The sequence below is a fragment of the Andrographis paniculata genome, unplaced genomic scaffold (genome assembly GCF_009805555.1).
Source record: "Andrographis paniculata isolate CXL003 unplaced genomic scaffold, ASM980555v1 Contig19END, whole genome shotgun sequence".
In the NCBI taxonomy this organism is placed as follows: Eukaryota; Viridiplantae; Streptophyta; class Magnoliopsida; order Lamiales; family Acanthaceae; genus Andrographis; species Andrographis paniculata.
In genome coordinates this window covers 467,696-491,065 of record NW_026137479.1, presented here as the reverse complement: position 1 = coordinate 491,065, position 23,370 = coordinate 467,696, and the positions used below count along the sequence as shown (strand labels likewise).

General features: G+C 39.9%; 6 protein-coding genes, 2 long non-coding RNA genes and 2 other non-coding genes across 14 annotated transcripts; 6 read left to right on the top strand and 4 right to left on the bottom strand.

Moving 5' to 3' along the window:
- The first annotated feature begins 321 nt into the window (after positions 1 to 321).
- On the top strand, positions 322 to 1,065 carry LOC127241997 (uncharacterized). Its single transcript, XM_051261324.1, has 3 exons — positions 322 to 583; positions 694 to 804; positions 909 to 1,065. Exons 1-3 carry the CDS (start codon positions 399 to 401, stop codon positions 925 to 927), a joined length of 315 nt encoding a protein of 104 aa, XP_051117281.1. The 5' UTR covers positions 322 to 398; the 3' UTR covers positions 928 to 1,065.
- LOC127241987 (protein CHLORORESPIRATORY REDUCTION 7, chloroplastic) lies at positions 1,056 to 1,694 on the bottom strand. Its single transcript, XM_051261313.1, has 2 exons — positions 1,416 to 1,694; positions 1,056 to 1,353 (listed from the first exon to the last, which is right to left on the bottom strand). Exons 1-2 carry the CDS (start codon positions 1,599 to 1,601, stop codon positions 1,078 to 1,080), a joined length of 462 nt encoding a protein of 153 aa, XP_051117270.1. The 5' UTR covers positions 1,602 to 1,694; the 3' UTR covers positions 1,056 to 1,077.
- Positions 1,695 to 1,888: 194 nt separating this feature from the next.
- Positions 1,889 to 3,384, top strand: LOC127241973 (uncharacterized). Of its 3 annotated transcripts, none has more exons than XM_051261290.1 (3): positions 1,889 to 2,063; positions 2,330 to 2,907; positions 3,066 to 3,384. In XM_051261290.1, the coding sequence occupies exons 2-3, from the start codon at positions 2,372 to 2,374 to the stop codon at positions 3,226 to 3,228; spliced, it is 699 nt and encodes a 232-aa protein (XP_051117247.1). In that variant the 5' UTR covers positions 1,889 to 2,063; positions 2,330 to 2,371; the 3' UTR covers positions 3,229 to 3,384. The 3 variants fall into 3 exon arrangements, with proteins under 3 accessions (XP_051117247.1, XP_051117256.1, XP_051117238.1); XM_051261299.1 differs by having other exon boundaries at positions 2,242 to 2,907; XM_051261281.1 differs by having other exon boundaries at positions 1,889 to 2,907.
- A 920-nt stretch (positions 3,385 to 4,304) lies between these two features.
- On the top strand, positions 4,305 to 8,507 carry LOC127243347 (LRR receptor-like serine/threonine-protein kinase RPK2). The gene is made up of 2 exons (XM_051263320.1): positions 4,305 to 4,676; positions 4,772 to 8,507. Exon 2 carries the CDS (start codon positions 4,817 to 4,819, stop codon positions 8,237 to 8,239), a length of 3,423 nt encoding a protein of 1,140 aa, XP_051119277.1. The 5' UTR covers positions 4,305 to 4,676; positions 4,772 to 4,816; the 3' UTR covers positions 8,240 to 8,507.
- A 168-nt stretch (positions 8,508 to 8,675) lies between these two features.
- On the bottom strand, positions 8,676 to 8,747 carry TRNAT-CGU (transfer RNA threonine (anticodon CGU)). Its single transcript has one exon. It is a non-coding gene; the product is annotated as a tRNA-Thr (tRNA).
- A 3,043-nt stretch (positions 8,748 to 11,790) lies between these two features.
- LOC127244573 (transcription factor TCP5-like) lies at positions 11,791 to 13,779 on the top strand. The gene is made up of 2 exons (XM_051265148.1): positions 11,791 to 12,160; positions 12,309 to 13,779. The coding sequence occupies exon 2, from the start codon at positions 12,377 to 12,379 to the stop codon at positions 13,361 to 13,363; it is 987 nt and encodes a 328-aa protein (XP_051121105.1). The 5' UTR covers positions 11,791 to 12,160; positions 12,309 to 12,376; the 3' UTR covers positions 13,364 to 13,779.
- Positions 13,780 to 14,285: 506 nt separating this feature from the next.
- On the bottom strand, positions 14,286 to 14,357 carry TRNAT-CGU (transfer RNA threonine (anticodon CGU)). The gene has a single exon. It is a non-coding gene; the product is annotated as a tRNA-Thr (tRNA).
- A 37-nt stretch (positions 14,358 to 14,394) lies between these two features.
- LOC127244492 (uncharacterized) lies at positions 14,395 to 16,823 on the top strand. The gene is made up of 5 exons (XR_007837205.1): positions 14,395 to 14,541; positions 14,699 to 14,768; positions 14,864 to 16,216; positions 16,398 to 16,540; positions 16,701 to 16,823. It is a non-coding gene; the product is annotated as an uncharacterized LOC127244492 (long non-coding RNA).
- Positions 16,209 to 20,700, bottom strand: LOC127244489 (protein LONGIFOLIA 1-like). The gene is made up of 6 exons (XM_051265033.1): positions 20,582 to 20,700; positions 20,226 to 20,472; positions 19,710 to 19,735; positions 17,748 to 19,592; positions 17,509 to 17,659; positions 16,209 to 17,065 (listed from the first exon to the last, which is right to left on the bottom strand). The coding sequence occupies exons 2-6, from the start codon at positions 20,392 to 20,394 to the stop codon at positions 16,317 to 16,319; spliced, it is 2,940 nt and encodes a 979-aa protein (XP_051120990.1). The 5' UTR covers positions 20,395 to 20,472; positions 20,582 to 20,700; the 3' UTR covers positions 16,209 to 16,316.
- Positions 19,304 to 22,289, top strand: LOC127244493 (uncharacterized). Of its 3 annotated transcripts, none has more exons than XR_007837207.1 (5): positions 19,304 to 19,432; positions 19,520 to 19,601; positions 20,236 to 20,375; positions 20,532 to 20,771; positions 20,959 to 22,289. It is a non-coding gene; the product is annotated as an uncharacterized LOC127244493 (long non-coding RNA). The 3 variants fall into 3 exon arrangements; XR_007837206.1 differs by having other exon boundaries at positions 20,532 to 21,037; positions 21,148 to 22,289; XR_007837208.1 differs by having other exon boundaries at positions 20,532 to 21,894; positions 21,994 to 22,289.
- The last annotated feature ends 1,081 nt before the right edge of the window (positions 22,290 to 23,370 follow it).

Sequence of the window (23,370 nt, the reverse complement as noted above, 5' to 3'; positions counted from 1 at the left end):
TGGGTCAAATAGGTAATTACATTACTTAATTATTATAGAGACAACCCTTAATAATTTAAATAAAACAATCTATTTGCAAATTTGTCCACCACAGGAGTTTCAACTTTAATGAAGAAATTCAATGCTTTAGAATCCACTTAAGTTTATAGAATATTATTTATTTAGTACAATCATTTTGTTTGCTGATAAGGATTACAAAAAACTCATGTCCGTTGGTTTTGTCACCATCTTCTTTCCTTCTTAAAAAGTCTTCCCTTTGACCTGAGAAAAATCCGAACGTTGGATACCGCCACAACGGTCATCTATGGCTGGCTACGCTATAATTATAAGCCTATGTAACTCCACACTCTTCTTTATATCTACCTTAATTTCTTCACAAAATTTTATCAATAGACAGAATGATTGAATCATCAACATCATCATCTCCTTCAGAGATCCCCAAATCTGTGGCAGAATTAGACCAAAATACACCACCCCCAAACCATGAGGAAGAAACCAATATGAAACCTAAAAGCCCCATTCCAAACAAATCCGGCGCGCCCGACCGGATTATCGTTCCAAAGGCATTCAAGTATCCGGAAAGGTGCATTCGATTCTGAAGCTGGAGATGTATATATATGGATATATGTTTGTTGTTTAGTAAGTTTTGAGTGAAGTTTTTAACTTGGTAGGTGTTTATATGAGTTCTTGCAGGTACACTAGTCCAACTGATAAAATGATGTCGCCGGTTAGTCGAGGAATTCTTGCGAGGAATCGGAAGGGCCGGAGGCCCCTCCCGCCCTCGGCGGCTGCTAATCAGTTAAGGTAGAAGACAGCACTTCAATCATTAATGAAAATCTTGTTTGGATGTCCTGATCTGATCTAAACTTCGATTGAATTTTGCTTGTGTTGTTTATTGTTTATTGCAGCTTCAGCTTGAAGAGTTGAATCTGATTTTTACCCGAATTGAGAAACTACATCGAAAGTTTAGAATTTTGTAGCGTGCGTGTATTTGTTTCATGTTTGTATTGGGGTATTTGATGGATGATCTTATTCTGCTGTATTCAAGAAAGAGATGATGATGAATTTTGTCGATTATTATTCCAATCGGACTTGATACCATTGAATTGAACCAACATCGCCATCAATTTCGAGTTCACAGACAGATTTTACCAGAAACTCCACAGCTTCATCAATGGAGTCGAATCTTGCCAGATCAGGCGGGAGGGAGCTTCCAGGCCATTTCTCTAACCACCCTTTTAACCTCTCACGCAATTCATCCTCCGACACAAATTCTTCCTCGTTCTTGCCAGGCTCCATTAAGACATACGTGTCGCTCTGCACATTAGCTCTTCTCCTCCTCGTCGCGCAACCCTAATTTATAAAATTAATAAACAAAAATTTGGGTGAATCGAAAATCAATCACACCACCATACCTTAAGTAGATGAAGATTGCGTCGAAATTGGAAATTGGAGTGAAGTGAGGCCATTGATTGGGATAAACTCGCAGGGAAGAACTGGAAAGAAGAAGCTGTTCTTGTGGCCAATAATGGAATAAAAATGTCATCTTTGCTGCTTGAAATCTGCAGCTTCATCATCGTTGCCATCGTCCCTGTAATCATTTGGCAATGTTTAATTGTGGAATTTGGTGCAGTTCTTGAAGATAAGATAAAGCCCAGATGGATATGAATAAATCAGAAATTTAACCTCATCCTTATTTTGCCCCTCACCTGCCAATATATTTACGAAAATACTTTTAGTTATATATGGATATGAACAAACCAGAGGTAATCATCAGATGGTCCGAAATGGACGTTTAATCCTCCATTGAAGAAGCCCAAATTGGGGGGAAGTGTAAACCCAGAAATCTGCCCTCATTTGGGATCTTTCTTCTTTTCTTTTTTTTTTTTTTTGTTCCCACGCTTTCTGGAAATGCTTTTCTTTGGTTTTTGTCCGAGGTTTTTCGTCTTGTCTTGTACGATGATCTCATAATTCGGCTTACAGACAAAAGAAAAACCAGGGGGAAAAACCTTACCATTGCCATGGAAAACTGGCTTCCGATTCGTTGAGGTTCTTTAATTTAGGTATGTATGTATAATATGTATGTGTGTCCTGATCGATCAAGCTGATACTTTTCTTTCTACTTTTGTCACTTTCCTACGATGCCATAAAAGAAAACATATCACTTCATAACATCCTCGTTGTCAGGAAAATGAACCCCTTGTGTGCTTTTAAATTACATTGCATCAAGAATCTTTGCAGGGCCTCGTCCGAAGTTGATGTTCTTAGGTGAGATTGATTCTTCGTTGAGGTTTTTAAGGTTCTGATCCATTTTCCCAATCACCTGCAGAGCTATTTCCAATCTTACAACCTTAGACAAATCTGACCAGCAATGGACCCTGAAAAGCCTGACCATAAACAGGAAGGGAAGAATCCCAAATCTTCCAATCCGTCGTTGGATTTGGACATAGCTGAAAAAGATCATTCTTTCGATAAATCCAAATCCAATGATGACCTGATATCTTCTCCAAATACTTCTGCTCCAATGAGCACTTCATCTTCGACACCATCGCCAAATTCTGCTCAAGAATCGAAGCCTGATGGCTATGATCCAAATCGGTTGCCGGAATCCATATTTTCGACGGATCCTAATCGTGCTTCCGAATGGAGCATTGCGTCGACTGAATCATTGTTCAGCATTCACAGCAGCTTCTCGGGAAATAAATCTTTTCTCAAGAAAGATAAACCTGATGATTCAAAAAAGAAAGATTCTGCAGAGACCATAGACAATCAAGAATTGGTTCATTCTATAGAACCTCCTGTTTCCGAGATCACAACCCCTTCGGCAACCATTCCTCCGACTTCTGCCAGCAACGCGCGCCAGTCCGTTGAGAGTGAGACCAGCACAAGCTCCTTCTCATTCCCAGTGTAAGTTTCTCTTAGAGCTATACTATGTTATTATTGTCAGAACATTACAAGCAAAATGTTTTCTTGTCCTAAGTGTGATGTTACAAAACAAAATGCATACTAACAAGAACGCAAATGATCATTTGCACCACTCTTTCATTATGTTGCTATGATCTCAGATTGGTGAATGATTGTGGCAAGAATGGGTTGATAGATTGGGCCCCCGGGAAGCCGGAGCCGATGCACAAACAAGTTCCCGATCATGCTGAAGCTCCTAAAGCTTCTAAAAGACGACGGCTTTGTTGTTTCCCCTGTTGGCGCTGCTGCTACTGCTGCTGCTAATATGAACGATATATAATCTCAGCTTGTCTTTTGCGTGGCGCGTGCCGGTGCTATTGGTTCCATCTTAGGACATATTATCCTACAATTTAGCTCTCAAAACATACATTTTTTGAACTTATTTTTTCTGGCAAATAACAGTATGCATGTTCTTGGTTATTGTCTGGAGCTATACCTGTTATGCTAATGTTAATGTTAATGTTACTGGTCTGTTGTGTTGTGTTATGTTATTACAAGATACTGTGGTTCTTACAGAAGTGAATTACCCTTTGGACGTGAAACTTGGTCTAATTCTGTAAGTGGGCTTCTAAGAAACTTCTTCAATTCCTAATTTTCTTTTGCTGCTGTTTTCACATTGCACCCATCCTCTGGGTTTTCATTCTATAAGAAAAAACAAAAAGAAGGGACCTTTTTTTCTCTAATGGTGAAACTCCCACATCAAAGAAAGATGGACGATGTGTTGTTATTTAGTGAATTGTCAAATTTGTTGTGCTTTGAATGGATTTTTCACTTTGAGGGTGTATTAAAATGACAAAAGATTAATAAACAAAGGCTTAGAGTATTAATTAGAAAAAGAAAAAGGAAAGAGAAAATAAACAAGAAGAATTACAAGAAAATAGCAGATATTCTCATTCTACCATCAAGACTTCCTACCAAACGCAACCCTACTGGGTCCCACGGAAATGGCTTCAAAAGGAGTGGGGAGGGACGGAGGTAGTAATCTTCAGCCATAACCAGGACCTCGACTTTGAGCAAGGTCCACAACGTTACAAACACGTCGCTGGAAGGTGGAGATTTTTTCTGGCGTTGGAAGTCCCGGGAGTTGGTAACATCCGCAGATTAAAGCTAATAATTAAGCCCTTAAGTGGAACTGGAAGGAACCTGAAGTGGTGGAGGGGGGCTAGGGTTTGGGCCGTGGCTCCACCGAGTCTCCCCGTTGACGGGGAGAGGATGCATTAATTGACCGGCGGTGGCGCCCCCACACTTATGAGGGCCCCACCATCACACACCCCCACCAAAATTCTGAAATGCCAAAAGGAGAAGGTAATAATTTGGGTCTGTGAGAGGAAAAATGGCAGTAAAGAAGGGTTAAAGAAATAGCAGATCGATCGATTAATATTAATAATAGTAATAATAATTAGGAGAGCCTTCTTTCTTTCTTTCTTGTCGATCCAAAGTTTCTTCTACCTTTGAAGATCTCCCTGTTCTTGATAAAAGGTTCGAACTTTTCCTTTTATTATTAATGATCTCTCTCTCTACAGGGAAGACTGAGGAAGGTCTCCTGTCTTGTTTTGGTAGTCATCCCAGTCCAGCTTGAGCACAAAAATTCCTGCAGATTGCTGTTATTTTATTGTAGCAAAAAGAAAAGAGGGCCAAGACAAAGAAAAACACGAAACGCGAGCAGCAGCGACGCGTTTTTTTTTGGGGGGTTCAAAGGAAAACAGCCTACTGTATTTTCTTCATCCTCTTCCTCCTCCCTCTCTCTCTCTCTCTCTTCTTTCCCCCTTTCTAAACTTTTGGGTTTGCTTTTCATCCACGATTGCAGCAAAAAGAAAACTGAAAGGAATCAAGAATTAGGGTTTGGGAATTTATGCGTGTTCAAGAGAGCCAATTCCAGGGGCTATCAGCAATGGGTCGATTTTTCCTTATTATCAAGTGGAAGCTCCTCCACAAGCCATTGAAGCTCTTGATTTTCCTCTATGTATTCTTCTTAGCCCTGAACGGCGTCGTTTCGGCCGCCGATTCGGACAAATCGACTCTGTTGGAGCTGAAGGCGTCGCTGTTGGACCCTAATGGAGTGCTGAAAAGCTGGGACTCGACAGCCTCGGATCACTGCTCGTGGGCTTGGGTTTCCTGCGATTCGAATTCTCGTGTCGTCGCCTTGAACATCACCGGCCAAGGTAATTCCGAATCCTGTGCTAGAATTGCTCGATTTCCTCTTTACGGATTTGGTATTCGACGGCCATGTTCAGACGGCAGTAATAGCAGTTTTAAGCTTTTTGGTAAACTGTCTGCTTCTGTTGCTAAGCTTTCTGAACTCAGAATTTTATCCCTTCCCTTCAATGATATTAGTGGTGAAATTCCTGTGGATATTTGGGGTATGGAAAAGCTCGAGGTTCTTGATCTGGAAGGGAATTTGTTGTCTGGTTTTCTGCCTGCTAAGTTCAGTGGGTTGAGGAGCTTGAAAGCTCTTAACCTCGGATTCAATTCGATTTCCGGCGGAATCCCGAGCTCCTTATCCGATTGTGTCGGGATTCAGCTCTTGAATTTTGCTGGGAATCACTTCAATGGATCGATTCCAGGGTTCATTGGTCGATTCAAAGATTTGAGGGGGCTTCACTTGTCGTTCAATCAGCTTACTGGTTCGATTCCGGTCGAGATAGGGGATGGTTGTGGGAAGATTGAGCATTTGGATCTCGCCGGAAACTACCTTTCCGATGGAATTCCGGCCACAATTGCAAACTGCAGAGGACTGAGAACTCTTCTTCTGTACTCGAATATGATGGAGAATCCTCTTCCCCGGGAACTCGGTCAGTTGAGTGAGCTGGAGGTGATGGATGTGTCCCGGAACAGTTTTGCCGGTCCGATACCGTTGGAGCTTGCAAATTGTACAAAGTTATCGGTTCTTGTACTATCAAACCTATGGAATCCTCTTCCGACGGGTTCGAGTTTAGCTGGATATCCTACGGAAGATTATAATTTCTACGAGGGATCGGTCCCTGCAGGAGTCACAAGGCTCCCGACATTGAGGATGCTGTGGGCTCCGAGAGCGATGCTGCAAGGGAACTTTCCCTCGAGTTGGGGATCTTGCGACAAATTGGAAATACTGAACTTGGCGGAGAATTATTACGTTGGGGGAATCTCCGAGGGGATTGGAAATTGCCGTAATCTGCATTTTCTTAATTTGAGCTCGAATAGATTGAGTGAGGGGATCTTGGACAGAATCCCGGTTCCTTGTATGACTCTCTTTGACGTCAGCGGTAATTATTTGTCGGGTTCGATTCCGCAATTTAATTACAATGCTTGCGCGCCTGTCCAGCCTGTGCGGGGGGATGTCGTATATCCTTATGATCCGTCATCTGTGTATTTATCGTATTTTGAATACAGAACAAAGATGGAAAGCCCTTTCCAGTTGTATGCAGATGGAGATGCTTTGTCGGTTTCACATAATTTTGGTTCTAACAGCCTTAATGGCACGCTTCCGACATTGCCAATCGCAGCTGAAAGATTTGGAAAGCGGACTGTGTATGCATTTATTGCTAGCGGGAACAACCTAACTGGGGCCTTTCCGGTAGCTTTCTTTGAAATGTGTAATCATGTTGGAGGCGTTATCATTAATGTCTCGAGCAATGGATTATCCGGTTCGGTCCCTACTGATGTTGCGATATTGTGCAAATCTTTGATGCTTCTAGATGCTTCCAGTAATCAAATTACTGGGAGTGTTCCTCCTGGCATCGGCAGTTTGGCTTCGCTCTTTGCTCTCAATTTGAGCTGGAATCGTATCCAAGGTTCGCTTCCTAACAGCCTTGGACAGATTAAGGATCTCAAATTTCTCTCTTTTGCCGGTAATAATCTGATGGATTCGATCCCTGTGAGCTTGGGGCAGCTACACACACTGGAATATCTTGATCTGTCTTGGAATTCACTGTCTGGTGTGATTCCGAAAGAGCTTGTGAATTTGAAGAGCTTGAAGACTCTACTCTTGAACCATAATAAGCTCTCGGGGATGTTCCCGGCAGGATTGGCGAACATTTCGACTTTGTCGGCGTTGAATGTCTCCGACAACAATTTGTCGGGGCTGTTGACTCTTGGCAACAGTGCGATAAAATGCAACAGCTTCGATGGGAATCCTTTCTTAAATTGCTCGAAAGCATATTCGACGCCGAGTCAACAAGGAAGAACAAGCGACGAGCAATCCGCCTCTTCGCCTCCATCGCCAACTCCGAGCCCGAAAGGAGGGAAAGGCAGGTTTAATGCGATCGAGATTGCGTCCGTCACTTCTGCAGCCGCTATTGTGTCAGTTCTTGTAGCGCTTATCGTCCTTTTCTTCTACACCCGGAAGTGGAAACCGCGGTCGAGAGTGAGCGGCACCGTGCGGAAGGAAGTGGTCACTTTTATGGACATCGGCGTTCCGTTGACGTACGAGTCGGTCGTGCAAGCCACCGGAAATTTCAACGCAAGCAACTGTATTGGCAGCGGTGGCTTCGGGGCAACGTACAAGGCGGAGATTGCGCCGGGGGTTCTAGTCGCCATCAAGCGCCTTGCGATTGGACGGTTCCAAGGCTTTCAACAATTCGACGCCGAGATCAAAACTTTGGCTCGTCTCCGTCACCTGAATCTCGTGACGTTGATAGGATACCATGCCAGTGAAGCCGAGATGTTTCTTATATACAATTATTTACCCGGCGGAAACCTCGAGAAGTTCATCCAGGAAAGGTCGACTAGAGCCGTCGATTGGAGAGTACTCCACAAGATCGCATTAGACATCGCCCGCGCCCTCGCGTACCTACACGACGACTGCGTTCCGCGTGTTCTCCATCGCGACGTGAAGCCCAGCAACATCTTACTCGACGAGGACTACAGCGCGTACCTCTCCGATTTCGGACTAGCCCGGCTTCTGGGGACGTCGGAAACTCACGCGACGACGGGTGTTGCGGGAACCTTCGGATATGTCGCCCCCGAGTACGCGATGACGTGCCGGGTCTCTGACAAGGCTGATGTCTACAGCTACGGGGTTGTACTCCTTGAGTTGCTTTCGGACAAGAAAGCGCTCGACCCGTCGTTTTCTTCGTTCGGGAACGGATTCAACATCGTAGCGTGGGCGTGTATGCTCCTGCGGCAGGGTCGGGCGAAGGAGTTCTTCACAGAGGGGCTGTGGGATGCGGGGCCTCACGACGACCTGGTGGAGGTGCTGCACCTGGCGGTGGTGTGCACGGTGGACACGCTGTCGACGCGGCCGACAATGAAGCAGGTGGTAAAGCGGCTGAAACAGCTTCAACCGCCGTCGTTGTAGCAGCGAATTGAAGGTAGATTGATAGATAGTTAGGTAGGTGCGTGGGGTTCGTTGTTGTTGTTGAGAATGTTGAAGCTTAGGTACCTGTAAATTTGTAGTGCAGTTTTGCCCCCATTTTATTGCATCTGGTTTGGGGTCTGGTTGGTTGGTTGGTAATGAATGGTATATAGGACGGTGTATACTTAACTTGTACTGCTGATCACCACTACGACTTGTATTATTATTACCTGTTGCAAATTAATAACAATGAACAGGAATTTTTATTTTATTTGGAAAAAAAGGAAAACTAGTTTTCATTATTTTCCGAATAACAGTTACAGATACTGGGCCGGGAAGAAATGGCCTTGGGATGGGCTGAATGACGCGTAAAAGCGTGATTTTGAAAAACATGGACAAACACGCAAAAGCGTTTGTTTATAAAATAATTATTAATAAAAGCTCCCGGCGAGGATCGAACTCGCGACCTTTCGCTTACGAAGCGAACGCACTACCACTATGCTACGGAAGCTCACATGCTTAGCAGTTAAATTATATAAAGTTTGACCTATTTTTAAAGTTCAAATGCTTGGGTTGGGTGAGTACAAATTACATTTAAATCATGACTGCACGCCTATTCATTAGACAACTGGATAGGGTCCCTCCACTGCAACTCTGGATTATTGTTATTGTTATTATTATTTTAGTTTATTAGTAGTAGTACACTATCGCTATATATATGACTGCCTGAGGCTGAGGGACATTTATCTATTCATCACATTTAATTTAATTTCTCCCACACTCAGGAACTAATCACACAATATTACTTATGTAAGTATTTGATTTCCTGATATATTTATTGGTATAATAATTAATTTGATAATTATGCAACGTACGCACACTTGTAGGTGTAATAGAAAAGACAGATTTGAATAGTGAATTGAAGTTAGAGAGAATAACAAGAATAAAAACTCAAGTCATGATCCACAATTCCCTTAAAAGGAAGCAACAAGAAAATTCTCTACAGTTTGTTTTCCGTTTAAATAAATAAAATCTAGTCCTAGCTCCTGTGCTGTGCTGTGCAGTGTGTGTGAATTCATCTCCACGCCAGTGAAAACGACAAGCAAACCCTAATGGGAATAAATAACAAATTAATAAATTAGAAAAAGGATGGCAAAGAGATTTCAATGAATGCACTCTGTGGATAATTCAAAATATGGCAGCAGAGATAGTGAACTGTACTAACCTTTTCTCTCTAGTCTTTGACCATATATATATATCATTTATTTATTTTCTTTAAGGCTGGATTCAAGTAATTAATACTACAGTATCTATGGTCATACATGTCTTGATCTTCTGATCCCGCTTGAGCAAACTCCATTCTTGTTTAGTTCGTTCTTAGGACTGAATTTTGAGTTTCACAACGTATGCCATTCATAATATCATCATCCCCGACATCCATTAAAAACCTTCACATGCTAACATTTATATGTGCGTCTATATAAATATACATACAGCAGCAGTCGTCATATCACGCATCTTTACATCTCACTCAGATTCAGATTGCATTGTCAACTACGATGAAGAGAAAATATATATATGTAGTACATCACCAGTGGACCCTTTATGTTCAGATAACTGATCCAATTCTTAACCAAGATTCCTCGGAGATATATAGATAGCTAGATAGATAGGCCATCTTGTTTGCTCAGAATAATAATTACTCATGAAATTAAAGAAACTTGGCCAATTATTAATTAATTACAATCTGCAAGAAAATGATCGATTGGATATATCGAACCCTTAATTAATTAATGATTTGTGGGGTGGGGTTTGTAATTGATTAATTTTTGTATTAAAAGAGATGTGTCACTGAGAACTCTCTGAACAAAAGTCACCTGTCTGAGAATTGAGATAGATAGATATGGTTTGGCCCCGGGACCGTTTTAATTTGTTTGGGCGTTAATGCATGTGAGCAGAACCCCAACAAAACCAAAAAGAAAAAAACAACTTTTTAATAAATTACTTTGTCTCGAGATTCGTTCGGATCGATCACTGCCTGTTTAGTCATCATTTGTCCAGAGACAGCCTTCTTCCCATTTCCTCTTCTCTGCCTGGAAATATGTCTCACCAAAGCTTGACAGACGTATGAGTTTCAATGAGTTTTCATACTCATCTGTTAATTAACTTATAAGTTCTTAGCTATCCCCCAATCATTGTGTATAGATATATATATATATATATATATGCATTGTGACCTAATTAAGATTAATTGGTGATTTATCATTGACTAAGTTGTCTGCCTCATCGATGTTAGTTAGAGAGGAAGACGACTGGAACTGATCTTAATTAGGATTGAAATTATTGGTGCTGCTGTTGGAAGACTATTATTATAGATTTATTATTATTATTTTTTTCAAGCAAGAAAGATCAAATTAAGTTGTTGATAGAGTGAGAAAAATTCAGTGACCTAATGATTGATCAGGCAATGGTTTCAACAGCTCCGATCCATCTATATTCAATTATTATTTCTAGGGTTGATTTAATCTGTCTTCTTCTGAATAGGTCGCCATATATATGATGATGCTAAAAAAAGAAGCACATTTTAAATGCTTATGGTCACAAAGACAATCTCGGTTTGGCTAATTAAGATATATTTATATATATGTATCAATACAAATCATTTTCCTCATCAAGAAAGGATCTTGGCATTATGTCTTAACTATTCATCATGGATTTCAACAATTCATCAGTGCTGTCCTTGAATATTAATCCCCTCTGATGTGATCAGAATATATATATTATAATAATAGAGATCAGAGTGGTCCTCCTTCTGCAGTAGTTGATGAGGGTTTTTATGGACAATCAAGGTTGGTACCTCACCATCAAGGTGAGGTTACTTTCACTCTAAAGTCCGAAAGAATTCAAGAAAAAACACACACACACACATATATATATATATATATAATATTTGTCTTAAGTGAAGTTGTCATGGATCCCAAATCAATAATTTTGATAGTTACTTGTGTTGCTAGACGACTATGTTGAAGACCATATATATAAAAATCTATTATCTAAATTTCAAACTCGAATGATCACAAGATTAGCTAGTCCTCATCATGTGTCAAAAACATTAATCTTATGTTAGTAACTTAGTATAGTTTTGTGACATACTTATTAAGTTATGACATTGTAATGAATTGTCAATTAGCCTTCGGATGAAGCCGAAGAGAAGGGAAGGGAAGAAAAGAGAACGCGTGCATAAATGTGTCAAGCCATGTGACAAGTACGTAAGCTACCTTAATGGCTTGGATCCGTTGTTGTCGACAAAGCATCAAAGTATTATTTAAGTCTATACTAGAAGCGTGCAGGAAGAAAAAATGGTCCCGGTGGATAAAGCGCGAAAGTCACACTTGCGCTCTCGCTAGCTCGTGCTAGACTAGCAAGAAAAGTAAACATCAAGCGATAAGCGATTCATTTAACACGCGCGAGCGATTTCAACTTGTTTTACTTCCACAACTAATTAATTAGGCCTATCGATTATATATGTAGTGGTAGCAAGATAGGGTGCAGTGTTTAATTTGATTTGATAAGATATATATCGGAAATTGGCATATATTGGATGCCCGCGTACACGTGGCTCCATTCGAACCTTTCCTTGCCTTTCGATGGGAGATGGCGTGGCCGGTGAATGGCCAGCATCTTCTTTAGTTCCTCCCCCTTTCACACATACATTTCTTACAAGCTTAATTTGCTTGTGAATTAATATATTTGTCTTTCTATGTGCAACTCTCTTTACTTTTCGAAGAAGTGTTTTGTATATCTATCATCATATTTGGCTTTCTCAAGGTCAAGGTTGAGAAATCACATCCAGTTTTTGCATCTCTTGATTAATTCTGAAGATGAACTCTCCAAGAATTTAGCATATGCTTAGATTCTAACAAGGTAATAAGAGTTTTAAGTATTTCTTATGATTCCTTCAATCGGTATATGATGTCTGAATCTCAGTTTGTTAAAAAAAACCCATAAAGATCCAGAATCAATTAGGTTAATTAGCTGCATCTGGTTGTAATCTGTTCCACTTTATGTTCAGAGATCGAAGAACTAAAGAGAGGGTTTCCATAAAGAATTGAAACAAATGATCTTTATCATGATTGGGATATGATGATTCCAAAAGAAACAGATCTCAACAAACTGGAAATCAGCAGCTCATCAGATCGTGCCAAGAACTTCAAGCTCCCATCCACCACAACTTCGTCATCAACTCCATCCTCATCTGCATCTGCATCATCTTGGTCGAGGCTAAAGGATCCTCGAGTGGTCCGCGTGTCGAAGGCCTTCGGCGGCAAAGACAGGCACAGCAAAGTATGCACCGTGAGAGGCCTAAGAGACCGGCGCGTGCGCCTCTCCGTCCCCACCGCCATTCAGCTCTACGATCTCCAGGACCGGCTAGGCCTCAACCAGCCAAGCAAGGTTGTCGATTGGCTCCTCAATGCTGCCAAGCATGAAATCGACGAACTCCCCCCCCTCGAAATTCCTCCGGGGAGCTTCCAGGCAATGGCGGAAAGAGAAGGCTGCAGAATCAAGGCCAGCGCCGGCGCCGGCGCCGCCGTTAATTGGAGCAGTGAACCTAATTTGAAACAGGCGAAGCTGTTCAAGGAAGCTTCGGGAGAGGCCTGCAATGGCGATAGAGAAGAAAGCAATTGGGGAAGAAATGATCATCTGGAAAACTCCTCCTTGTCAGGTCTTTTGAATTCTTCCATCTCTTACAGCTCTTGTCTCCGGTGGGACCCTTCCAACCTGACGCTTTCCCACCCGCCGAGAAGCAACGGATTGACGGCGCCGGAGGATTGGCAGCACAATTTTGGATTAATTCCGGCCTCCGCGACGCCGTCAGCTTCTCATCATCAGGTGCTGGTTTATCAGCCTGGATTGACGACGCAGCAGTATTTCCACCCACAAATCTCAGGCGGGAGTTCGGATTTTGATTTCAAGGAATTGAATTTTCAGAGTTCACAATTGTCGTCTTCTTCCCCACCTAAATCCTCCTCGGCCCAGCCTGGCAGGTCCATCCATTACAGCACCACTGTGAATCTCCTCCCTTTGCAGAACAACGATGGCGACCAGCAAAACAAAGGCAATATGTGATTGATCATTAATTCAAATTCACGACTCTCTTTGATTTCATGTTTTGATTGATCATCCGCCGCGAAAATGCTTGTAAAGAAGCTGATACAAGTGATTGATTATTCAATGAGTTACTCAGGTAAGCCGAATTTGCCTCTCTCTATCTCTCTCTTGATGAGAGTACAAGCTAAGGATGAACATTCTGAACATTACATTACATCCTAATCCCATAATTTGGTAGTTTTTCTGAAAAATATATGAGAGTTTCACAACTGGTGCCCAAATTTTCTAAGTTCTTGATTAATCTATGATGTGCAATTTAGGGCACAAACTCTACATTTTAATCAAATATATGTGGCATGATCATCATTTCATGTAAAATCAATTAACTATAATTACACACCTAATGATAATCTCATTATTTTTTTGATGATTAATGATGATCTTATTATTGTTTTTCTATATTGTGGCAAGAGCTATCCCACTATAAATACCTTCCATTTTTTTTCCAAAAATATCATTTTGATGATTTGAACTATTCCATCGGACCACAATGAAGCTCAAGGGGCTCCATGTATGACTACTTTGGTGTCATCCCTCCGTGTTTTATTTTCTAACTTACAATGATTATCAATCTTTGCTGATCAAGATATGCTCCAAATTTGCAATCCATTGATGAATAAGACAATTGAATCCATGTAAGTAATACTGTCAACTTTATGCAAAAAAATCCAACCATCTCACTTGACAATTAATTAGTTCACACTAATTTGCCAATATAGGATTGTGGTCCAAAATAATTAAAATGGAAATAGGGTTAAAATATTCATGAAACTTACCGTATTACGTATAATAATAATTATAGGTTAAAAAAAATAAATAAGGAAAAGCGCGATTCACCAAATGCGACTTTAGCATAATAAACATGGGAAATGAAAAACTCAGCTCCCGGCGAGGATCGAACTCGCGACCTTTCGCTTACGAAGCGAACGCACTACCACTATGCTACGGAAGCACATTTTATCTCTGTGCGCAAAATTAAAATATTCTCTAAATCAAAAAGAAAAGATCCTTTCTGTCATTCGTATGCAATGCGTTATTGCTTATGCAAGCGAGGGCTTAATCGTGGATGAATCTCGTCTGGTTATTTGCCACAATTCAACTCCGTAATAGATTTACCGCATCATCGATAAACCAAGGTAGGTTTGGGAATTAATTGATTGGATTATGTGTTTGATTACAGATATCGTGCATGTTTGTTAAATCTGGAAAAAGCTGTAACCGGGAATGGCGGAAATATGCACTATATATTCCACTTGTAGTAGTAATTCTGCATCATGCATCTCCTGGACGCAGGTTGCAGTCCAGGCTGAAGATTGCAGTGCCTTTCAGGCTGGAAATTGTTCGGAGTTTCGTCTGATTTGAGGTACGTCTTCTTTGAGTTTACTTTCCCCCATTTTTGGTGTGGTTTAAATTCGATCGATTTAGTGATGTGCGCTTGATAGTTGATTATTGTTTCAGTTGTGGCAGTGGTTAATTTGATCGATGCGTCGCCGGTGGCAATGTGGAATTGGGGAATGAGATAATGCTTTGAACGTTTTGAATTAGGGTTGACCTGCTGCTTTAGATCATTTTTTTGCCCTTGGAGTTTTTGGCTCGAGGAATGAATTGGTTGATTTTTACCACAAAGCTATGTAAGGAAATGTTTTTTGGCGTACTCTTGTTAGTTTGCATATTTTGTTGGGGAATTTATGTTTGATAATGTGGAATCAATTGAGTGGAAGTTTATTGTTGTTTTGCTAGACGGCTAATATCCAGCATTTGTGTGACCGCAGATCTGCATGATTTTGTGCCGTGGGTTTAAATAATGTACTCTGTTCTGTGGTATACATGTGATTTTGTATCTACGTGTTTATTTGATGCCTTGTTCGGCATGTATTAATTAATTTCCAAAACAGTGGTAGCAAACAGTGGACTTGAAGATTCCATTTACAGCCTTATTATTCCGTTGGCGAAGTTGAGTATCTAATGAATCACAACTGGGACATTTCGACAGACTTGGTGGTTTTTTTTTATTTTGGGGTTCACTTTTTCCATTTTTCTATGCATCTTTGTATATCTTCTGCATGTATGGGTTATCTGTTGTGGTTTACAATATTCATTAGTGATCATATATATGATACTACAAATTAATGCATTATTGTGAAGACTTGAATTTATGCAATCTAGGGATTCCATTGACAGAAAACTGGATTCAGAGCTGGGTATTTACAATGGGGTTTTTTCCCTTTTCTTGTATGTTATTAAAACAGAATACATCTATACCTGCTCATTTCTGCCTTACCCATAATTTTTCTACAATTTCATTTATCATGTGGTTTGCAACAGCATACTGGTGGCCATCTTGATCTGCACCATGGCATAACCATCTGCATTGTTAAATCTTGGTTCTCAAAACATGAATGCTGCATTATTTCCATGGGAATGGCTAAGGAGTGTGCAGTAAATGAACTGCAGAAAGTGAATGGTTTGGAAGCGTGCCTAACATAACAGCGGTTGCGATCAAAATTTTGCTCATGTCGTGTGTTCTTGATATTTATGAACAAGGTGTAAGACCTTTTGTTGATAAAGTGCATTTGTACATGATTGTGAATGAAACAATATTCGTGGTATGCCATCATTCAACTCCTCCTATGATAGACCACAATGTTGGCACCTCTTTTGTGATTCCATGGGTAGGACTGAATAGTTGTGGCAGATCCGAGAGGTGGATAGTTAATTTTTATTAGCTATGTTTAATTGTTTTTCCTTGCAGTTTGATAGAAATACATTTAGTGAACAGATAGACAAGAACAGAGTGCTTCCATTAAGCAGGTTTGGACTTCTGTACTCTTAATTTTAAGAACAAATTTACTTTATGCTCAGTAAGGGGGGACAAGCATACATACTAACAGGCAGGAAAATGGAAGTACTACTAGCTAAATAGTTGTCTGCAATGCTTCTTTGGTCGATCACAGACCCTAATAGCTTCACCTGCTATTACTTCATTGATCAGATCCTTAAAGATTTGGCGTTCAATATCCAACACCAAAGCTGGAAACTCACTACTGCAGTCTGCCCAATCATCAAACTGATAAAGGATATCACCATTTAAGAGTCTTGCCACGGCCTTTTTTGCACTGTCAGGATTGCAAACTGGTATGCTGCACAGATGGTCTATCTCCAAATATACTTCTTTCAACAGCATCTCTGGACTTTTACTATGTTCTCCCATAGTATATTTACCTGAATGGATTTTTCTCACCAGTACTTCATCTACTATATCAGAAATGATCCTTGTTTGCACTTTCTTATTTAGCTGCATGTTATCATTCATCAAACCCATCTGTTCAAGAGCATGGAAGATATCAGGATTTATCAAATGGCATGAGGGAAGGAGATGATCAGTGGTTGAGAAGAATGCTGATTCTTTAAGAAGTCCTGGTGTCAGTAGTATCTTAGTGATATATCTGTGTTCTGGATTGCATTTTCCACATGTTAATCCATTGTCATTTGTCGCAATAATATCAGGTTCCATGTGCAAGAAACTAAGCTCACGATCTGCAGGTTTCATCTTCTCTATCTTCTGATTGTACTTGCAATTGTGATAAGATCTTCTGCATGCTGCTGAAAGTTTGGAGTTCTTCAGGGTCCATTCTGCTTCACCAGGACTTGAACTCTCATCTTTATGCAATAAAAGATGCCAGTAAGTTTATGCATTGCCAGTTCAAACATGAATATGACAAAACTGTGAAATGTGTGGCTTATTTGGTTTCTAACTTTCTTATATTTAGTTGTTTGTTATTGCCTTCTTGATTTTATTTCAAGCATGAATATGACAAATCTGTCACGTATGCAGCGTATTAAGTTTCTAACTTTCATATACTTAGTTATTATATATGTTGATTTATGTAGTCTTGTCTTTTGACTTTGGTTCCTTGATTCTATTTTACAACATCTTAAATCGTTCTATGTGGAAACTGCAAACTAAATAGAAATTTTGTCATGTCGTGCTGCTCAAATAGTTTCATATTAGTTAGAAAAAAAAGAAAAAGAAAAGGAAAAAAAAGCATATCATAAATCTGAAATTAGAAGTTCAAAAAATGATGCAAGTAGTATAACAATACCTTGAGAACCTATTGATATCCTTTTTGCTGGAGATGGTAAATCTTCATTATAAAATGTATCATCAAGAACTGAGCTGGGACTTGGTTGTTCCAACAAGGTTGCCCCATTTTCAACTGCACATATGTTATTTCTTCTTATGGATGCGGATTTCTGTAGATATACAAGCTGATCGGTCAGCTAATGGGGTAAAGGAGTGAAACAATTGTCTAATATAGCAATCTACTTTGTTTTTACATACCTCTTTTAGTTTAACATGTGAAAAGCTCGAGGTGACCAGGCCAGTGACTGCCGCTTCTGCCTGTGAGAGTTGGCTGCTGTTGCCTTTTAATTTCACGGAAGCTATGTCTCCTTGGTCACTTGAGCCTCTGGTAAAGCTGCTAAGTTCACTCAAATGGTCAGCATTTGACTGCAAAGCCTTTGCTTTCCCTCTGTGGTTTCTGTTTTTGGCACCTTCCACAGCGAGTTTTTTACTGGATGGCCTTCTGACCCTATGTGAATCCAACAACAGAATGGTTGGATAGTTTTCTTCTTCTATCCCAGATGGATTATGCTGTAATATTGCACTTGCCAGCCCAAAACTCCTTCCAGAATTGATGGTAGTTTCCAGGGTCACGCAATGGGGTCCTGCCAAGGTCTTTTTTGCTTCTAAAGTTCTCCAATCAGTCTTCTTATGAGGCAAAGGGAGATGCCCACTGGGGTCTTTCACATTATTGCTCTTTGCTGAGCAATATTTTGCTTCTGGTTTGTGAGCTGAAATTTTCCTGCGATATATTGGTTCCGGAGTTCGGCGTCTTTGCGGTTCCATCATTGGGGTCTGTGTAGCAAGATTGTCTTTATACTTCATGGTCAGATTTGAAGAATCTGATTGCCTTGGCATACAAGGGCTGTTGATGGTAGATACTTTATGACAACTCTGTACATTTTCCTCCATCAAAAAATTTGAGTTCTGACCAGAGTGATTGTCCTCCAAACTACATTTAAATCCTGTGTATTCTCCTCTTTGGTTATCCAACTTTTCTCCTTTTTTATCTATTGCTTCAAGTATCTGTTGTAGAGCCCGGAGATCTGTACCTGGCTGTTTGAATTGAAGCTCTTTTATGCACTTCTCAATTTCACCATAAACTGAAGAAGATAGATGTGAGGCACTTGTTGCTTTTGTAATTGGTGTACTCATTGGCTGGGATCCTTTCCTGACATTTTGTAGCTTCCGTACTTGTTCCACTGGTAACTTTGAAGATGCAGTCAATTTCCTCTCATTATTGGCATTAGGCAATCTTGTTGAAGATGTGCCAGAATGGCCACAAGGGGAGTAAGTATCTTGACTTTGTCTGCTCTGCCATCGCCCTTCTGAGGGAATTGTTTGTTGGAGTGTCTCTAAACCCATAAGCCTTGCTACAATGCTGGAAGATCGATGCTGACTCACAGATTCTTGGTTGGATAGGAGAGGTTGGATGAGGCTCTTGATTTCCATATGCTGATCCTGACCAGGAAAATTTAATTTTGATTCGCAGGCTGAACTCTTCAGTGAACTTGATTTACTATCCACTGATAATCTTGTCAACTCTTTGTGCTTCATGTCCTGCTTAAGCTTTTCTCGTGATTCTTTTCCATCATAAGAGAAACAAGGAAGAGCCAGTTTCTCTTGCATAGACTTCTCCCGGTCCTTAACAAGAGCTTGAGTTGATCTCTCATAACCTTTGGCTTTAGGATTTCCTGTTTTGAACTTCTGCAAGGGCCGCGGAGAATCAATGTGCTTCATTGCAGTGCCTCTTATTTCATCAGTATCCAGGTGTTTTATGGACATGCCACGAGCTTCTCTGTACATTGAATCCTTCACTATATCTCGAAGATCAAGTGACTGCATGGTCTTTGTCAATGGAGGCTGTCGCTCTTTTTTAGCAATGGTCTGCAATATGTTTTCAGGTATGTTGATTTGTCCCTGAGAAAGTGTTTCGGAATGAGCTATCCTATTGCAGTCAACTGATGAGAATGTAGATGTTGAACATGTAGATGATGAACAGGATGGTCGGGATGACTCAGTGGACATTCTTGGTTTCTCCTTCAGAGGCTCTGAACTTTTTCCCTACGAGAGGTAAGAAATTTAATTGCCTATGAGAAAATCAATTCATGGTAGACAACACCGCGAAATGGGTGCCTTAATATTTTGTAATCCAAGAGAAATAGTTATGCTTAGTCTTACCATATTATTGTATCCCTGCTGGTGACCTGCATGTTTGTCACATAATTAAAACTGAAGCTTTCTTTGAAAAATGGTGAATAAAATCTGAGTATTCATGCAATATGTCATCTTACATGATTTGTTATAACAACTAATCACATATGAATTTGAAGAATTCTAAGCTCTCCATAGTGTCACGGGCTAGATTTTCAGTCCTTAACAGTAACAAACCATGTCATTCTGGCCTTTGTAGTGTTTGATATCATTCCACCTCAAGTAGAAGCAAGCATGACTGCTTACACCTTTGTTAGAAAGATACATACACATGATTTTATAAAATTATGGTCTTAGTATTCTCTAATGCATTTCTGCCTTTAACAGGATATTTTTTATCCTGGTTTCCAGTCTCACTATAAGACCCCATATCCAATATATGATCAAATACTATAGTGAGCCTCAGAGAAACAATTTTTGTATTATTATTCCTAATCTTCAATTCTTGGCTGTGTGAGTTGAAGATTAAGTACATAAAATTACCTTGATGTAGCCTTCTGCTGTTGTGGATGCTAGCACGCTGGCCAGTGATAAAGTGGTGACGATCAAAGAGTTGAATAATTCCATTAATGCATCCCATCTGCTTCTTCAGGTTTTGATTGCCATCTGTTGCAGACGACAATGCTATTGCAGGTATCCTTTCATCTTCCATTAATGTCCAAACTAAGGACTTTTGTATTTGCCTCCAATTCCTTGTGGGAGCATTACACAAAAACTCCTAGAAGGTCTCCTGATTAAAGACAATCATGATGCATGCGCTGTTAGTACTGAGATACAGTTTTTCTGCAGCTTGACAGATGCATAAGGCTTGTTTTAAAAACAGGAGACAGAGCACTTACTAGGAAATGGGAATCATTTGGTATATGACTGACCCAAAATGGATTACTTTCCTGGATTCCAGCTATGAAGTCAGATAGCGATAACTGTTGAATGAAACCAAGGTATTGTTAGAAAAAGAAACTGGAGAATAGATACATCCCAATTCTGATTACCCAGGTGTCAAACAACTGTCGATGCTGCAGGCATAGGGTAAGATCAAGAGGTGATATTTTTGGGTTCTCACTCGGAATAATATGAAATGAAGCCTACCTAAACGGATGTTTCTTATTTGAATATGAAAGTGCAATTTGCAAATTGAATTATTTTAGACAAGCTTATATCTTCTTAAAAATAGCTAGCCATTGTACCGTCACCAAATTTCTTGTTTAACTGTTAGCTCTCTACAAGGAAAGGCAGCTCCTGGATGGCGGATGGTTGAGCTCTTAAAGGGAATGCATATACTAGATTTGATAAAGGTTAGTACTCCAAATTTATATGAGAGAGTGTGAGTAAGATCTAGTGTGAATATGTGGGACATATTTTCACTATTCATTTTCTGTCATTTCCACGTGAACATAACAATAAGGGTGGAGCCTGGACCTCTTCTGGGCATGTGGACTCTGTCAGGTAATGGTAAGAAAGTGGCTTGATGCCACTGGCAATCTCTTTCAACTGTTTCTATTTCCGCCTCAATACCCAAAAGCAACATTATTATTTGTCAGGAAAAAAAATAAAGGCAGGTGACATCATAATTCCTCCTAGATTATTCACCTATTTGGATTGGTATGTAGCCATTGAGCTTTCCATTCATGTTCTTGGTAATGACATTCACATACAGTTAAAGTTTTGGGACATAGCAATTTGATGGGATTATGAACTGTGGATGGCAACTATTAACGCATGAGAGTAGTGTGGGTATAGACTTATAGTATTATCAGCTGGCAAGTAATAACTTTTGTGCAAAAAGTTGTCAACTACTTTTTTATTGGGTGGTTGAAATTTGATCTGAGTGTCATGCATTATTTCTGTTGCCATAATAAAGATTAGCAGCTTCTGTACAATGTTGTTGAAAGTATTCAATGCTTGTTTTTCTCAGGCAAGTTCATTTAGTTGGAGAAGGACTTCTCTTTGGTATCATTTACTTTTGGACTTTACTAGAAGCTCCGGATCCCATTAATGTTTCTGTACCTGTGATTCATTACCTCGCTCATTTGCTTTTAATCTATATGCTAAATCATTCTCCTCACAGTTTGGCACCTCTTTTCTGTAGGATCTGTGTCGCATTCAGCCTTTTTTGGTATAAGATGAGCACATATGGTCAACAACTAATCAGGTACCACAGCTGAACTTATGAAAGTAATTATATAGAGACTTATAGATTTCTGTGGGGATTTAAAAAAATAAATAAATAAAAAGAACTTTATTTGATTAGGCAAGGACAGTGTGTACAGATTTATAGTTTTCACTGCATCAAATGTTGCCAAGAATTTGCCTGCTTATTGCCCTTCTCCAATCAATGCCCCTTGTCTCCATTTCTCTTTTGTTTCTTTCAATAACAATCATGGTACTACTCACCAGATGTCACTCATTATCATATAAAAAAAACCTAGGTTGAAATTGAGTATTATTTGCTTTTTATAATTACACTCCCATCTGACTTGTTTGCAAAAACAATTCCCATTTTGAAATTTGAATAGGTATTTTGAATTGAGTATTCCCATAGATGAAAATGTGAGTGTGTGGGGTTGGGGGGAGGAGGGGGGGACGTGGGGTTGGGGGTGTGATGGAGTCATGGTCATGAAAACATGATGTGTGGTGCAAAGTGAGGGGAGGCCATGAGGGTTGCCTCAATTTGATGAGGCAAGACCAAATATGAATGGATATGTAATATGTGTGTGTATATATATTTATATAGATATAGATATAAAAGCTGTCTTAATCAAGCCACTAGCTAAGACTATGTTCCAAGAAACCCTGTCCCACTAAAACAACATTATTGCTACACAACCCTTCTCCCCACTCGACCCCTTCCCCACCCAATCAATCATGTGGCTGCTTGGATAATTACTGGAGGGATCTTGGCTGGTCAAAATGCACGACTCCTTTGAAGATAATACTAGTGTCTTTTAAAATTGTGTTGTTTTGATTTATTAAAATGATGGGGTCTGATTTTATTAGATCTAATTTGAGGTTGTTAAGGAATCTAATTTTCTTGGTGGTGGAAATCCTCTCAAATCTTGTGGATCCATCCTCCTTGGATTGTATCTTTAATTATTTTCAAATTGATAGTAAAGGTGATGTGTGGATATGCATCTAAACCTACTTTCTCAAGTATGGTAAAAAGCGAAGTGGCAATCATGGTATTGCCGGCCCCACAAATAATAGGAAATGTTCACTACCCATCATGTACTTGACCATGGTATGTTTTGTCTGCGTTTTGCAGTGATTTATGCTTGAATCTCTTTAATGTAGCTTTGCTTGGATTTATATAGATATCCAAAATGCAACATGGATATTTTTCCAAAAGTAGCTGCTACTGTAACATAAATAGTGCATGCCTATTAATTCATGAAAATATCATTTATAATATGAACTTATAACATAACTTTGATTATAATTTGTTTAAAATTAATAAATTTGATGAGGCAAGGGACAAACATATTAGTATTTTAAAGTTTGATGGAGCGCCATTAGCCACGGCTAGATGGAGATAAAATATATGGGCATTTATTTTATGTAAACATTTATTGGGCCTGGAAGGAAAATAATTTGGGACTTGACGAGAGAGATTTAAGCCAACAGAACAGAC